Source organism: Felis catus, chromosome A1 (genome assembly GCF_018350175.1).
Source record: "Felis catus isolate Fca126 chromosome A1, F.catus_Fca126_mat1.0, whole genome shotgun sequence".
NCBI classification, from domain to species: Eukaryota; Metazoa; Chordata; class Mammalia; order Carnivora; family Felidae; genus Felis; species Felis catus.
Window position 1 is genome coordinate 28,322,170 of NC_058368.1, and position 17,419 is coordinate 28,339,588.

Sequence of the window (17,419 nt, forward strand, 5' to 3'; positions counted from 1 at the left end):
TTATTGTTTGGGGGAATTTAAATTGGAAATAATTGAAACCTAGGATGGAGGGGGACTTTCAAGAGGATTCCTGTTTGCCTCTGATAAGTGCATAGAAGCATTAACAGAAAAATGTTAAACTAAATTCTCAGCTTGGGGTTTTGAGACCACCCAAGCAGGATGAATTTAGACTACAAAAACTCACATGAAAATCAGTTTATCAAGTCTCAGAAAAAAAACTTTCCCCTTGATTCACTGCCAAAGGTTTGAACAGAGAAGTTTTCTTCCAATCCGCAGGGTGGGAGAGTCGTGGGTTTTTTCCCCCTCCCAACTTCACTTTCATACTGTGGGAATGGTCCTTTGGGGTCTTCGCTTTGGCCAGGCCCAAAAGCTCGGTGTGATGGTTAAATTTCTGTGCCAACTTTGCTAGGCCACAGCGTCAGACACTTTTAACATTTCACTTTCTTTCCCCAATCCCCCAGGAGAGGACTATTTTTTCCCCTAACACCTGCCATCTCTTCTTCCTGTCCAGTATCACGCTCTCCTACTTCTGTTGGAGACAGGCATCAGAGCAGAGAGGGAAAGGTCAAAGATAATGGACTTCTCAAAGGTGTTCAACCCGAATGACTAGAACAACGTATGGGAGAGTGTACCCAGGAGGAGATGCCTGCCTGCTGGGGCAAGACGAACTCAACTTGAAATGCTTACCTTGTAAAGATGGTCAACTTTGTAACTAAGGCTCAAAGCGGCACCACATAAGAGGAATGCAAAGAAAATACAACATTATACACATCAGTCAAACCGAAGAGTTCGGGTCAAGGTATCTCCAGCCAAGAGTGGCAAGATTCATCAACCACCGAACTTGAAAAGCCCAAAGGTGAATGTGGAGATTTTGAAAAGACGTTTGAGCAAACAGTTAGGAAATAAAAGAAATCCCAGTTGTATAACACAAACGCGTGGGAGAAAAACGTGCCAGTGTAAATAGCTGTTGTCTCTATGTATTGTGACAGGTGATTCTGTCACCTTTCGGCTTTTGTTTTTTTAGTATGGTGACACAGTGTAATGTAATGAGAACAGGAGCCTGGCAGACCCGGGCATTACCTCTATGCCCACTGGGTAAGACACTTCACTTCTTTGAACCCAAGTTTTCTCACGTGAAAAACAGGAACAATAATGACAAGGTTGGTATCTGCATTCAATAACCCAAAGGGCCTGCCATACACAGTAAGTAGAAATTATAAGAACAGTATTGCATTGGGGTGGTTGCTCCTTCTCGCTTTCATTTTCTATGTTAATTGTTATTTGAAACACTGCTTCTTCACTGTTTCCATAGCATTCAATACTCTTCTTATGAAAGTAGTATATTCATGGGGCACCCAGGTGGCTCAGTCGGTAAAGCGTCAGCTCAGGTCACAGATCTCACGGTCTGTGGGTTCAAGCCCCGCATCAGGCTCTATCCTGACAGCTCAGAGCCTGGAGCCTGCTTGGGATTCTGTGTCTCCCTCTCTCTGCCCCTCCCCCACTCACACTCTGTCCCTCTCTCTCTCTCTCTCTCTCTCTCTCTCTCTCTCTCTCTGTCTCTCTCAAAAATAAATAAATAAATAAACATTAAAAAATGTTTTTAAAAAGAAAGCTAAGCAGTTTTTCTCAGCACAGGTAAGTAAACTGTAAATTCTTTTGGTCTATTAGAAATTACCTTGATTTTATGTTCACTCCTGAGGAATAGTTTATAAGCACATGCCATTCTAGATCTGACTTTAACCAGCACTGGAAGATATCATTCTTTTATCTCTGGACTTCTGTCACAACAGCGAACTGCTGTGAGTCAAACTGCCGCTTTACAGGTAATCCACCTGTTCTCTCTGGTTGTTTTTGAGATGATCGCTTTGCAGTTGTTTCTATAAACGGCGTGGTGCGTGTGTGCACACATACGCATTAAATGCAACGTATATACAGAATTGCATAGATCTATACCAACAATTTAACCACCATTCAAGGCAAGAAACAGAGGACTACTGACACCACATTAGCCTCCTGTATATCATACGTCTGTCTGCCCCAGGAGTAATCACTAACCCGACTTTTATGGTAACCATTTCCTAGCTTTTGACCCTTTCAGACCGACGTCTAACAGTAACTTACAACAGCTAATCCAAGCTTGGAAACATCTTATTTTCGCACAATTGCTGTATATAGCATAAACTGGTAATGTGGCGGTCTCTAGGAGGGCTGCTTGGTGGCCGGACAGCAGTAAGGACTTGTTACCATATGTCCTTATGCCTTTTAGAATTGCATCATCATTTGCATGTATGGCCCTTTGGAAAAAGATAAATAACAATACAGAAATAAAAGGGGTGTCAAGGATAAGCACATGGCAGCAAGACAAAAAAATTTTTTTTTAAGTATTACGTGTAAATTATTATGAGTAGTTGCCTGGGAGGAGAAATTGGATGGAATATCAAAACATCCTCTTGAACGCATCGAACAGCTTATATATAGATTATCGAGGAATCAATGGATCAAAATCTAACACAAGTGAAGAACCCCAGCAGGTAAACTCAGCACTTAATACCACCTTTTTGTCGTAGGAATGTTTGCCAAACCTGAAGAAAAAACCGTGATACAGACTAGTGTTTTGGCCGCCTCATCAGCGTTAGAAAAGCAAAAGTCATTTCTCTCCACCCGTTCTAACAAAGGGATTCTCAAAAACCACCCCCTTTTAGCTGGAACCCTGAGGGGCTGCACCCTTCATACGTGGGCCCCACCCCAACGTGCAGCACAATTTCCAGCCACCTGACTTATTCAGAAAACTTTGAGGCTTGAATTTAAGTTAAGGAGCTCCAAAACTAGTTGTGTGCCCAGGCACCTGGCAGACGCAGAGGAAAGTCCCCCCCCTCCCCAGAGGAAAATACCACCATCCCAGGCCTTCCCTCTCTAGACAATACAGATAGGTTAAAAGTGGCAGAGTTGTGATTTTAAATCAAGCTCTTTTGACCCTAGAGCCTACGTTCTTCAACTTTACTAAACTGCCATGGGAGAAATTAGGGATATATGGGAAAGAAGGTCGCCTAATCCAAAGTTAGGAGGTGTTGAGATTTCTTACAAAACTTGCAGAAGTGATCAGCCAGCACGACAGATGTGTCCAAGGACAAGCACAATCTTGTTCGTGGAAAGGGTCTAGTCCCTTTTTAGACACAGTCAATTTGGGGAGAGCAAGCTGAAATCTGCTGCTAATTTCTACCTTACTGACCCTTACCTGGTCCTCTAGGGCCACAAGTGTCCATCTGTCTCCACTGACAGACCTTTGTATGTTTAAGGATGGTTTTGAGGTCATCCCTCCCTCCCCTGCCTCGCCTTCTCCAGGCCAAGCGGCCTTTTGTCTTCCGGTGAAAACTCAATTAAATCGTTTTTATTTTTAGCTCCTTCAGCATTAGACAGTCACGAATGTCGATGGTTCAGTTTATGTCCTTCGTAAAATGGTATCTGGGATTAAACTTAAAACTCTAGGCATGGTCTATAAAGCACAGGGTCAAGTAAGACTATCACTCACCATGCCACAAGTTTAAAACCAACTGCCACAGTAGAAAAAACCCGCATTACTGCAGTACAGACAACTATAAACACTTTCTTTAAGCATCTGAGTGAGAGCTATCTAAGATGCCTACATATTTTTCAAGATGTGTCACAACTCCTCAGGTTCTAGCCAAACTGGTCTTTGGTTCTTCAAATAAGCCACAAGCCTTCTCAAGGCGTGTTTGCTCTACTGAAAAAGCTCTCTACCTCCCTGAACCACCCTGACTCCCTTTGCCTGGTTGGTTCCCACTGGGCTCAACCCTAGCTTATGCCTCAGCATCACATTTTTAGGGAAGCCCAATTAGGCTCCTCTGTTTTAGGTTCCCATCACCCTTGCAACAGTAAATATTTTTATAATTACTCATTTAATGACTCTTCTTCACTAAACAATAAACTTCATAGAGGCAGGAACTAATATTAGAGCATTTCCCCCCTCCCCAAACATATTCCACTCCCAAAAGGGCACTGGCAATGGCATACTTTCTCTCCCTGCAGCCTTTTAGGACTCTTGATATAAGCCTTAAAGGTCTCTCACCTCCCACTACCCTGTACTTACTTACACAGAACTAATTGGGGCGCCTGGGTGGCTCAGTCGGTTAAGCGTCCAACTTCAGCTCAGGTCATGATCTCACGGTTTGTGAGTTCGAGTCCCGCATCGGGATCTGTGCTGACAGCTCAGAGCCTGAAGCCTGCCTTGGATTCTGTGTCTCCCTCTCTCTGTTTCTCCCCCACTCGTACTCTGTCTCTCTCTCAAAAATACATCAAGATTTAAAAAATTTAAAAACTAATATTCACCTCCTGCCTTACTAGAGCACTTAGCCATTTGGTCTACTGGGGCATTACTGGATCAGACTCATTCAACATACTGACTCTCTCTCCCCAGCTCTGTATCCATTGCAGACTCTGCCATTTAACCAGGGAACACTTCTGGAAGCCACAGCTTCTTAGGGTTCAAGGCAGTGAAGAGGTCAGCTGGCTTGCCCAAACTTAGGCAACTTAAGTTTGCCCAACATTTGCCACAATGCTTCTGAGGTGATTCGAAGACATATAGGTTGGAAAAGCTATTGTAACATTTTAGTCTCCCCAGAATCCACATGCCCCACAACTACCCATATTGTTATAAACAGAAAAAGAGATGAGGTTGATTTCATACCTAAGGAATTCTGGCAGCTTCTTCCTTTTTTTTTTTTTTTTTTAAAAGCCTTGCTCTGACTCTTCAGGAGTCTACATCATTGTCAGCCCTTATGGGATCTCTAAGCACCAATTCCTGTGTTCATAGGATTTATGTAACAGGGAGAAAACTAAGTTAATATCAAGAAAGTCATAAAAAAAAATTATTTGGAGGAAACCATTTGAGCCCAAAATATTCAATTTGTAGAAGTATGAAAACAGAACCTCCCCACATTTAGAGGAAAATGTCAAGTCATGGTTCAGTCACAAGGACGACCAAGGGGGGAAAAAAAACAGGTTCAGAAGTTCCTTGTCCTAGTTTATTGCAATTGTTTGAATACCATCCTTGGAAATGGAATTGTTACTGTGTAATGCTTCACAATGCTCTTAGACACCCCTGGTTTGTATATTCCAACACAATCTTCACCCAAGGCGGTATAAAACAGCTCTACATCCAATGGCCTGTGGTACATCATGTGCTGACCCTCTAGACAAACACTGACCTACCTATTTAACAAGTCTTTGGCAACACATTCGCAAAATGTCAAGAAGCCACAATTGTTCATTCCTTTGTCCATATAAAATGCCTTGTTAAAATACAGATACTAGGTTTCTGGTATTCTAATAGCCAGTTGCGTAATTCTATTGAAAAAAAGAAATGGACATCTGATACAATCTGCTTTCAGTAAACCTGTGATCTCTCCCCTTCTTTCTTGTCTACATAAAAAAACAAAGCAGAACTGTGCTTTTAAACAACTAGGATGTGTCTTTTGCTCAGGAGCAATAAACTCAAGTTTATAATTTCTAGAACCTTTCTCTCCTCTTTGAGCAATCCTGGAGAATGGAAGAGTTGCTAGAGTATTGTCCAGTGTTGCTAAGCATGTTATCTCCCCTGCTTTAAGTCAGAGGTTGCATCACAAACACTGATAGGGTCCCAATGGGCAACAGAAACGCGCCCAGTGCAGCAGGTCATGCTGGAGGCAAAAAACCCTAAGCCCAGACTAAAGTGGCCATCATTCGGCTCCTGACAAACTGTCACCACAAAGTCCAATGGGTGTTTCCAGAGCTTCAGAGCTTTCCAGAGCTAAATTTCAAGAGAAGCTGAAATACAAAACATACCCAAATGTGACATCTCCTTATTTTTAAGTGTTAATAATTAGCTCTCACATTGGGCCAAACCATTTCAATGGGCAGATATCGTACACAGGATCGTTTAAACCCTCACTCTAAGCTAACAAGTCTATTTAGGTGTCTGTTTAAAGGGCGGGGGGGGGGGGGGGGGTACCAAAAAGTCAAATTTGGAGCTCTGATTCTCTCTTGAAAAAACGTTTATTTTTATCTCTTTCCAATCTAAAATATTACCGTCCTTGCCCTAGAGCACAAAAGTAAAAGGAGGTGATTACAAGCCTACCAAGGAAGGAAAAAAGAATGTAACCACCACTCCCAAGGAGTAAGCTTCACACATTCTTTGCTCCTGCTGTAAACACAATGCTGCGAAAAGCTCTTAGATTTTCTCTTACCCTTTTTGCACAATAGCATTCCTCCTTGGATATGTGACCTCTTTCCACCTTTCACAATTTGAAAAATCTGCACTCACTCTTCAGGTCCCATCCCTCACCCTCCTCCCTGTCCCAGCCAAGACAGACTGCAAATGAGCCCAATGTGCAAAACTGAGCCCTTTCTCCTTTTTGGAATTACAGGCTAAGGAATCTTGCTTACTTTTTCTCAGCATTTTCTGAATTGTTTTTTTGGTGACCGGGATCCACTCATGCCCAAGTCATTATCTGCTATCGTCACCTCCTAGCATTTTGCAACATTCATACAAAGCTAGAAAATCACTCCCTAATTTCTGGTCTTTATATACCTAAGTCAAATTCCATTAGCAACAAACAGTTAGCATCTAACTTTTAAGCGCCTGATGCTACATGGCATGACAAATATGCTCTCTATATCCTACAGAAGGAGTGCTGGATCCAGGTCAGAAGAATTCCCTACCACGCAAGCATAATACTCTACGGGGCACTCAAATACAGAACAGACTGGGCCAACAGCCTTTGAAGTCACTTATGTCAGCATCAGAGGCACCTGAATATGTAGCTAGAATCTAGTGTCCGACTAAAAATACCTAGCCTCTCTCGTTCTTGGAAGCCATGTTAGAAGCGTAAGGATCGTGCAATGAGTCTTCTATCGTGGAAGTTCCACTTGTATGCCTTTGTTTAGTTCAGAACAGAGAAGTTAACAAGATATTACAGAATGGAAACGAAGGCCAGGCATCTCTTAAGTTTATTGGAGAATTCTTAGTTGGGAGAGGAAAGATCACAGACAAATAATTCATAAAAGATAAAAAGAACAATTAATTGCAAATTATTACAAAAGTAATTTCTGAAATGTTTATTTTGAGCCACTGCAAAAACAAAATTATAGTGCATCCTGAAGTTCGTATTTTGATAAATGAACATATTAAATGACTGAAAAGCCAAAAAAAGTCACCGTTATACAAGATCTTAATGTAGTAATTCTGCACAAATAAACAGCTACGATTACTCAAAGCTGCTTTTACTATATATATATATTAAACAAGAATGTGAATTACTTCAAACACTGCACAAGTAACCAAAGTTAGCAAATCCAGCAATATTAAAACCTGATATTAAATAGTATTCAAACATTACAGCAAAAACAAAACAATGAACTTCTAGAACTACAATCCTACCCATGTGAAAGGAATGTACAGAGATGGAAAAAACAATAATAAATAAATAAAGTGACAAGAGTGACCAACACTGCATCTGCGTCTTCAGAGCAGGAATCCAGTAAGTGAGTAAATGTGTGCAGGGTCTTTTGCTAAAAATGGAAATAAAAATGCATTTCACTTTTCGCTTTAGTATAATCACGTAATTCCCACTGATGCTCTAACTGTCTTGTGCTGGTGACAGGTGGGCAGGGTTTTCAGTGGAAAGCATTTTCCCTACACCCTGAGTGTGGATGCATTAATATATTTTTTTAAAACTGTGGAAAGTTTCTTTTGAGAAATATAAAATTTAAAGCAATATACTGATGGGAAAGTGATAGTTATTTGTGAAAGAATACTACTAGCTAAATAATTAACTAAGAAGACATCTGACTCTGGACTCTGATGATGAGTCAGGGTTAAGGTCTGCGACTGGGAAATGTGCACTGATGTCAAAGCCATGTGAGTAAATGATCTTTCACTTTATACATGGTACATTTAATAAGTAATTAAATTCTCCTGCCAGCAACATAAAACCCTTATTTAAGCAAAATGGAAGTATTATGAATTGAATTAATTCACGTCAAATATCTGAAAGGGTAAGTGGAACATTTTTCAAAGTAGAAAGATGTTATCACGTATATTCACCGAGTGAATACTCTCAGAGGTTTTATTACTTCATTAAATTCTATCAACCATCCCAATAGATATTTTAATTTTCTTCTGTGATTTACAAATGAATCATTCATTTTGTATAAATCAGGAAGTATTTTCAAAATCAACATTAATAACATCCAAAATATAAATGTAGTTTAAACGTGGCTTGGGAAAAGACTATCAAAGAATTGCTACATTTCGGTCTAAAATAATGTTCTAAAAAAAAAAACCACCTATCAGAAGGCCTCGTCCACTTTCTTCCCACAGATCCTTCAAGGGTTCTGAAACTGATAAACAGAATTCAACTCAACACACATCACAACTTAACAGTTCTGAATAAGACATGGTAATTTCCTAAGAGCCAAAATGCACAGAATGGCAAGATCACAATGTTATATAATACAAATAGGTCAAGGAGATCTGTAATAAAATAAGACGGGTAGTCCTCAACAAACAGAGCTGTTCTGAAGACTGGGCAACCAAACAGACGGAACATGTCTTTGGAATAATCACAAAGTGCCTTTAAAGAATGTGAGTTTAGACTGCACTTGATTAAAAGATACTTCTCTCCCTACAAGGAGCTTTAACTCACGCTTCTTTTCACATCTGCCAATACTTAATATTTTTCTCTATGCCCCTGCGTGAAACTGATACAGGGGTAGAGTTCCACTAGGATTCTTACCATGCATGCTAACTAACACCTAAAGACTGGTCTGTCCTTACGTCGTGGCTAAATCAGGGAACTCTGAATCCAGCAAAGCTCCAGGTAAATGCAGAGAAAACAGAGACAGGAGGAAAATCTTCAAAATGATTTCTACCATAATAGAAATAAACATAAACACTTTCAAGCACAGAAAGTTTTAACGAAACTAATATATTTTCACTTTAGCTGAAAAGAAAGTCAGAACACAATTTGGCTGTTAATCACACCCATACATATATCCAAGTTACTAGACACAACTTGATAGTTATATACTTGTAAAAATTCAATCCAAGCTTAATAAGCAGTAAATCCGTGTTATCATCAACCCAGGTGCCAGCATGTATAAACCCAGTCCAGTGCTGCTAAATCTCAAGTTCTGAGAAGCAAAAGACAGAAACAATTCTGGTTATATACATTTCCTGCATTTCTCCACCTTAAAAAATACTTGAAGAAACTTTAGGCAAATTTATTTTTAAGGCTCACTCCATTTCTGTATCTTAAGTTGAGAAAAACCAAAGCTTACAATGTAATCTCAAAATATTTAAGTGGCTTTTGGTATTTTTCTTAAAAAGCAAATTTTACTCTCTCATTACAAAATACATTTCTCTACCATAATTATTAATTCAAATTAATGTAAGTGCCCTTATTCCTTGCCCCTTGGTGGGTGCTATGTCTTCTACACTTTGTGCAGCTTCCAGAACAGTCAGTGCTCAGGGAAAAAGAAAATGCAATGGCAGGAAAAAAGAAAATGTAATGGAGTAAAACCAAAGCCCCCAACAAAAGGTGATTTACTCTAGATTATAAAATCCACTAATGGAAGAACCAAAAACTCACACGCGCATACCCTCACGTACAATACCAAGACACAAGCGCTATTCGAGTCAACTTGCAGTTTCTAAAGACAAGGAAGTAAAAAAACACAGAGCCCAGAAAAATCATGTCAGTCAACTTTACAAAACAGTGCAGATACTATTTTATCGGGGAGAGGGAGCCTGGGCATCCCTTCTTTTTCTAGAAAAAGCTCATCCTTGCTAAGAAGAGAGTTGTTTGTTTTTCAAAAATCCAACAATGAAAATCATTATTGGGCTTCTCTAAATGCATTTCCATATTAACATTAATTTTTAAAATTTTAACATGTTTTGCACCTTTATTTTCATTTATAGGATAAATTAGGGACGCAAAATAGTTAAAAAAAACCAAGAAATAAAAATTCTTACTGCACAATCTTTATAGACATTTTATTTTAAAGCACCTTTTAAATGTCAACAGTGGGTTTCTAACCAAGAAAACAGTAAAATAAAAAAGGGCACAAACCCACTAGGCAAGTCAAAAGTATTCCTCTACACACACACACACACACACACACACACACACACACACACTTTCATGCCAGATGGATTGGCAACATTAGCAAATAATGTCATTTAATGAAAGGCTGGGGAAACTATCATTTACGGTATTTAGAGAAACCTAAAATACTAATGTTTCTAAGAAATTAAATAGTTTGGGGGGATTCAAAAAGCTACCAATAGCTGAGCTATGAAAATAAAAATGACTTTTAAAAATAAGAAAAAAATTCTATTGGGGGAAGAAAAACCATTAGCCTCAAAGCTATTTTGTCAGATTAGTTCTTAACAGGATAGCATTTGTCTGCAACGTCCTTGGCCGCCTGGGTGCGGTTCATAGCAGCATTAACTTGGATGCAAAAAGAATGCTGTCAGTCAGTGTCCCTGAAAACGTCATGGTCAGACCTTCCGTCAAATCAGTGTTCTTAGGATCTTAACACACTATGCACGTGTCTAGAAGAATAAATGAAGATCATATTTGACAGAGATTACAAAAGTATGAACTATATATATACAACGTGGGATGACGGAATGCGCTTTTAAAAAGCTCTATCTACTTCCCTCCCAGTTCACGGTAAGTGTTAACAGTTTACCCTATGCATCCTTATCTGTTACTTCCTCTCCCCAAACAATAAAATGGACCGGCTGCGAGTTTGTTCTATGCGTTTTCCAAGAGCCAGTCAAACAGTGACTTGCACCTCTCCTCCCCAGGCGTCTTCTCCCGCATGTCATAGTACCGCAGCACAGCCTGCAGGAGGTCCCCCACCTTCCATCCCTTTCCTTGTAGTCGTTTTGAAAGCTAGGAAGAAAGAAAAGCATGTCCAACATTAACCAAAGACAATTTTCTAACAATCAAGTTTTCATTTTTATTTATTTTTTTTTTTTAATTTTTTTTTTCAACGTTTATTTATTTTTGGGACAGAGAGAGACAGAGCATGAACGGGGGAGGGGCAGAGAGAGAGGGAGACACAGAATCGGAAACAGGCTCCAGGCTCTGAGCCATCAGCCCAGAGCCCGACGCAGGGCTCGAACTCACGGACCGCGAGATCATGACCTGGCTGAAGTCGGACGCTTAACCAACTGCGCCACCCAGGCGCCCCTCATTTTTATTTTTAATATCCGGTAACTGTAAGAATCCTGCTGCCTGTGGTTAAAATATTATTCCCCAGTTTTATAATGAAGTCTCTTCTCCACTAAATCACCACCCCTCTTGCTTCCTGCCTTTGACAAACACATCTCCTTCACAAAATGACACTTTGGGATTGTTGGGAGACAGAACTCCACAAACCTCACCTACCAGATAGTCTGTGTGGGAGTCTAGTCTCCATTTCTACACCAAATTCTTGACCTAACTAAATACATCTGCCACACCCTCAATCAGGAACATAAAATAATAAAGATAATGTCAATCTTAATAGAAAGATGTGGATTTTTCCTTTCACAACATGCAGTGTGGCTTTTTTCTGGAATACACACTCTGGCCTCAATGGAAACATGGCTTTCTAAGTTAAGAAATGTTAGTGTTTTGACAAAAACCAACCAAAGTAAATAAATATTGTGGTGATCATTTCACAATATATACAAATATCAAATCATTATGGTGTATACCTGAAACTAATATAATGTTATATTTCAATTACACCTCAATTTTTTTAAAAAGTAAATACAGGTTTAAATAAACTCTATTGTCACCAGAATCAGAACACGTCTTCATTCATTTTTTTTTCTCTTTAGTCCTGTAAAAACCAATTTTGTAATATAAATATGCTTAACCTTTTTAAAAAGTATCCTTTCAGAGATATAATTCACAGAGCATACACTTCATCCACTTAAAGTTTACTAGTCAATGGTTTTTAGTATACTCCCCCCCGTTGAATGTAACTCTTACCACAATCGATGTTAAAACATGTTTCATTCACTACACCAAAAGGAAAGCTCTACTTATTAGTAAACATGTCCCATTTGTCACAAACCACTCAACTCTAGGCAATCACTAATCTACTCCAGTCTCTATAGATTTGCCCACTTTGGCCATTTCATGTAAATGTAACCATAAAACATATGCTCTCCGGCGACCAGTTTCTTTCACTTAACATGACTTCAAGGTCCCTCCATGGTGCAGCATACATGTACTTCCTTCCTCTTTACTGACAGATAATATTCCACTGCATATATTACATTTTATTTATCCATTCCAGGATGTTTCCACTTTGGGCCTATTATGAATAATGTTGCCGTGGACATGTGTTTTCACTCCCCTTGGGTATATACCTAGGAGTGGAATTGCTGGGTTATAGGATAATGCTAGGTTTAACTTTTTGAGGAACTTCCAGAAAGTTTTCCTAGGTTACTTGGGGAAGAGGTCCCTTGCCCCAAGCACTAACATGCTCACGCTCAGTTCTACTGAAGGCCTTCCTTAGCTCTCAGTTTATCCATGACTAAATGACTTGAAAATGTTTGCCTCTCTACAGTCAGTTCTAACACTTTTCCTACCCATTCCTTCTCCCTGACAATTCATTCCTTGAGCATCTCTTTCTGTCTTATTTTCTCCTTCTGCTCACAAACAGAAACCTAAACTAGAAAACTCCAAAAAGTCCAAGTAAAAACAAATTACAAAATGCCCAAAAAAATTATTTTTACCAAATGCCTTTTTCACATACTTCTTTCAACAATATCTTTGTAAATCCCAAACCAGGAATCAAGAGTAACTGGATTGTTCCTTTTTTGTTATTACAGATCAATATATACTGGTTACTCATTTGACTATTCTATACCTATAAGAAGATTAAACTAAAATTCTGGTAAGCAAAATTCTGGGCCAAAAACCTTAACACTATAAACCAAAACTCTTGACTAACAAGGTGCCTGGCAAACAGTTAAGTAAGTTCTCAATAAAGACATCCTATTAATGCATCAAATCTGACTGTTCTATTATTAGAGCCCTATTAAGTCCTCAAAGTGGTTCATGATCCCTTATGAGATGTTTAAACCTTTACTGGCTTTTGAGTATGCTAGTGTCTCCCACTAGAGAGGCTAGATTAACAGAGTAGGAGACATACTAATTACAAGGCACAATTATGAATCAATTTAAAACAAAGAATAACTCAGTTTTTGCATACGAACACATGTTTATTAACGGCACCTAACTTGGAGTACTTAGGATGTGCCAGACACTAGATTAAGCATCTTTTTACATCCTCACAAAAGCTCTGTGAGGTAAACTCCACAGTCATTTTCACAGTGCAGTTAAGGACACGGAGACTGGGGAGCCTGCCTGTGGTTATGGCACAGCGGACATCTGGACCCAACTATGAGACTCTACCACCTAAACGTTTACGCCCTCTGCTATCAAGGGGCATCTTACTAGACCAACCACGTGACACAGAGCAGCACGTACGGCGAAACGTATCCTCACAAACACTCTGTACGGCAGGTCCTTACTTGTATAAACTCCTTCTTCGCAGAGTCATGAAGACAAAGTTCTGCCACTTCAGCCTCCGAAGCGACGAGCCACTGAAGGATAATCCTTAGCTGGGGGTCTACTGTGCACGGCTCCATGTCGATATTTGTAATGAGCAGAATCTTTCGGTCTTGCTCCAAACCTAATATTGACATTTAAGCAATATAAAGTAAAACTCATCAATTCGATTCTCAACACCTCTGGTTTCCCAGGACAGGTACTTTCCATTTCTTAAGATTCCAGCCAATGCTGGAAAAAAATCCGTCCTTTCTTACTCCTATGTTGACATCAACTAAAACATTTATTTGAAAGGGTAAAACAATTCTACAACAAAGGAGTAACACTGATCGTCTACTGAGAGCACAGATGTAAAACTCTACTTTGAGGCACTGAATTCAGATCCTTTATAAATGCCATAATTTGTGTCAAAATACAATACACAGGTAAAGAAAGAGAAACCAAACTATAAAGCTATAATAACCACCAAAATAGAAGTGAAACACAAAAATACAATCTCAAATAAGTAAACCTATTAAATGGACTTTAAGAAAGCTGCTTGAACTGAGAGAAGGAAGCAGCAAGCCCTTGTATCACACGTATTACATCATAAGTAACGTTCTAAGCTCTTCTGCTATACAAACTCCTGGAATCCTCACACCCACCCTATGAGGTGGGAACTACGTGAGAGATGTGAGGCGAAGAGAGATCCAGAGTATGACAGTGGGGAGGTGGCTGAACCAGGATGTGAACACAGGAAGTCCGGCTCCATGCTCTGTGTAATCACTTCATTCTTTAGGCAGAATGGGGGAAAAAATGTCATATGCAGCCACTTAATATCCCAAGCGCCAGACTGGGGAATTTTCTGGCACACTCCTTTATAAATAAAATACTGCTCTCAAGTTTCTTTTAACGAAAAGTACGTTTTCAACATAAGGAAGGATGAATCGCTGTTGATGATAAAACTAATGACCTGTGGACCCATACCAAGTGTTTACCCACTCCTGCTTAACGATGGCTGAGCAAAAAGCCGAGCTGAGACAAGGGCCCTCCCACACAAGCGATGCAGGGTGGGCACGCTGGAAGACATCACGCCAGTTTGTACCAGCAATGGAAATTTGGTGGTGGATGGCCCTGATTCTTCTTGAGAGCACTGGAGGGCATTCTAGACTACCACTGATCATTTTTAGGATGTGTTGGTTCCTAATTTTTTCATTTAAAAAAACGGATCCGTGTCACGCTTTAAGATAAACGTACTGCCTTTTTCCTCCTCTCCCCCCACTGACTCTCAATCAAAAACGGGTCTAGTGCACTATGATACCAGGCGTGGCCTCAGGGCCATTCAGTGAATCCTGCAGAGGTCATGGGGTCGGAAGCTAAGTCACCTCAAGACTTCTCTGTATTACTGGCTTTCTCAGCTCAGAGCTCCTGGCCCTTTGGAGAGGTTACTAAACTCCAGCGAAAAGGGAAGGAGCTGACCTACTGCAACTATAAACAACAATGAAAAGTAGGATTTCCATAATTTTGAATCTTTCTATAAATTCGTTTCAATCCATCTCCTAATTTACCAATTCCTAATTTAACAAAATTGAAAGTTGGCCACAATTTTCTACATGATGAGAAGACTGGGATCTCAAAGGTGAGTGATGGCATGGCATATATCCACATGTAATTCTTCTGATTTCTATCTACTCACAAAAGAAACCCTAAAGAGCTTGCTAGTGCCAAAAGTAAACTTTGAAAATGAATTTCATTATTTATATTCACCTGTATCTTCTTTTCTCTTATTCATTCCTCAGTAAAGTCAGTTAAGTAATGACTAGTTCATTAGAGAAAATACTCACCACACGCATTTACACCATGTACTGCCTTTGGAATAACTTTGTTCACAGGCATGACTTGGGAAAAAGGATACAATTTTTCTAGACAAAGTCAACACTCTTTAAGTCAACAAAAATAAAGCAAATTATTACCCAGCCTATCTGTGACTCTAAAAGTATTGTCCTACTCCTACTTCATATCTGATGACAAAAACTTACTTCTAGAAGCCTGATATGAAGAATGTCTATTTAGCAGAAGCATTGGCACTAAAAAATAATCACCTCAGTTTGGAGGATTTTATCTCAAAAACCAGTACATGACCTCCCTAAATAAGGAAGGCATAATTGGTGACAAAACTGATTGGAAACTCAGGTGTTATGAAAGTACATTTTAAGAAATTCATTTGGGAAATTTTCTCAGTTTGTCTACTTGCAAAGAAAGGATGAAAAAAATCACTAGTTCAGAAACAGTATCTCAAACAGTATGAATATTTTTAGGTGTCACTAGAGATTGTTGGTATTTTCATAATTAAAAAAAATAAAGATTTTTGGAAAATAAATCAATAGCCATCTAATCACAATGAAAATTCAGCTTCGGCACGGAAAGTTTCCATGTTCGCTCAGATATTCTAATATATTTGAATTAAGCATTATAAATGATGGTCCAGAACTCTGTGACCAATGGTGTCCAGTATTTACATATTTAGAACTATATTCATCAAAGAAAGAATTGAGTATTTTCTTCAAATATGTATATGTGTGAGTTTAGGAATAGAATTGAGAGAGGGAAGAATTTATTTTAAAATATCTTTTAATTTTTATTTTTATTTTATTATTTTTTTTTCAATGTTTATTTATTTTTGGGACAGAGAGAGACAGAGCATGAACGGGGGAGGGGCAGAGAGAGAGGGAGACACAGAATCGGAAACAGGCTCCAGGCTCCGAGCCATCAGCCCAGAGCCTGACGCGGGGCTCGAACTCACGGACCGCGAGATCGTGACCTGGCTGAAGTCGGATGCTTAACCGACTGCGCCACCCAGGCGCCCTCTTTTAATTTTTATTTATTGATTTATGAAAGATCAACATTAAAACACTAATTCTAGAAGCTACTAGTTTGGGAGGAAAAAACTAGGGCATATGCCATAATTATAATAAATTATATCTTATAATGTAAGGGTTTTGTGTTTTTAAAAAGATAATTATACAGAGAGATTATCATAAATTTCCCTCTCCAATAATTAAATAATTCTTTTAAAGCATGTCAGCCTTTACACCAATGGGCAGGCACTTCATTAGTTTAGCAATCAAATAGTACAAATTGTTTAACAAAGGACCTGACATTGGATACATTAGTACAAGAATATCCTGATTTGTAATGTAAATACCCCGATTTATAATAAAACTGGAGACTGACAAAAATGGACAGGTTAAAGACTCTTCTAGAACCTTATACAAAAAACACGCAAACACTTTGAAAAACAAATTGTCAATTACCTTCTACATCATCCTCATGATCTTCATCTTTATCATCTGGCCCATCACTTTTCAAATAAAAAGAGCAGAAGCAGTTAAAAAAAATGGCTTTAGTTAATAATAGTATTAAAACTAATTCTTAAAACGTGGTAAAGAATGAATGTTACGATGATATGTGACACTTATAAAGGGAAGAAATGCCAATAAAAAAGGAAGCTTTGCTTCTCACACCATTTCATGTTAAAATCTGAATTGTAAATGATGCCTAGATAGGTCATCGATAACTAAGAGGCTTTACCTTACCGTGATACAGAACACCAAGTAATTTCATGATAAAACTTATTTTAAAATAACTTAAAGCTGAAATATTCTACTAATTTGGTTTTAGATAACACAGCATTTGAATTATCACAGAATGCCATGAATAATTATTAATGCTTCTGCTGATCCCATGTACATATTTTTAACAGGGTAAAAAACACCTTTTTCCTACAACTTTTCTTATATATG

At 38.9% G+C, this 17,419-nt stretch overlaps 1 protein-coding gene across 13 annotated transcripts in view; it reads right to left on the reverse strand.

Annotated features, from left to right (window-relative positions):
* Nucleotides 1-6,987: 6,987 nt before the first annotated feature.
* Nucleotides 6,988-17,419, reverse strand: part of AKAP11 (A-kinase anchoring protein 11) — a 50,717-nt gene continuing 40,285 nt past the window's right edge. For all 13 annotated transcript variants that reach the window (XM_011290613.4, XM_045053493.1, XM_023251876.2 and 10 more), the window contains 3 exons: nt 16,931-16,977; nt 13,601-13,761; nt 6,988-10,958 (listed from right to left, as the gene is read on the reverse strand). In XM_011290613.4, the coding sequence (XP_011288915.2) occupies nt 10,818-10,958; nt 13,601-13,761; nt 16,931-16,977 (349 nt within the window). In that variant the 3' untranslated portion in view covers nt 6,988-10,817. The remainder of the gene's footprint in view (nt 10,959-13,600; nt 13,762-16,930; nt 16,978-17,419) is intronic.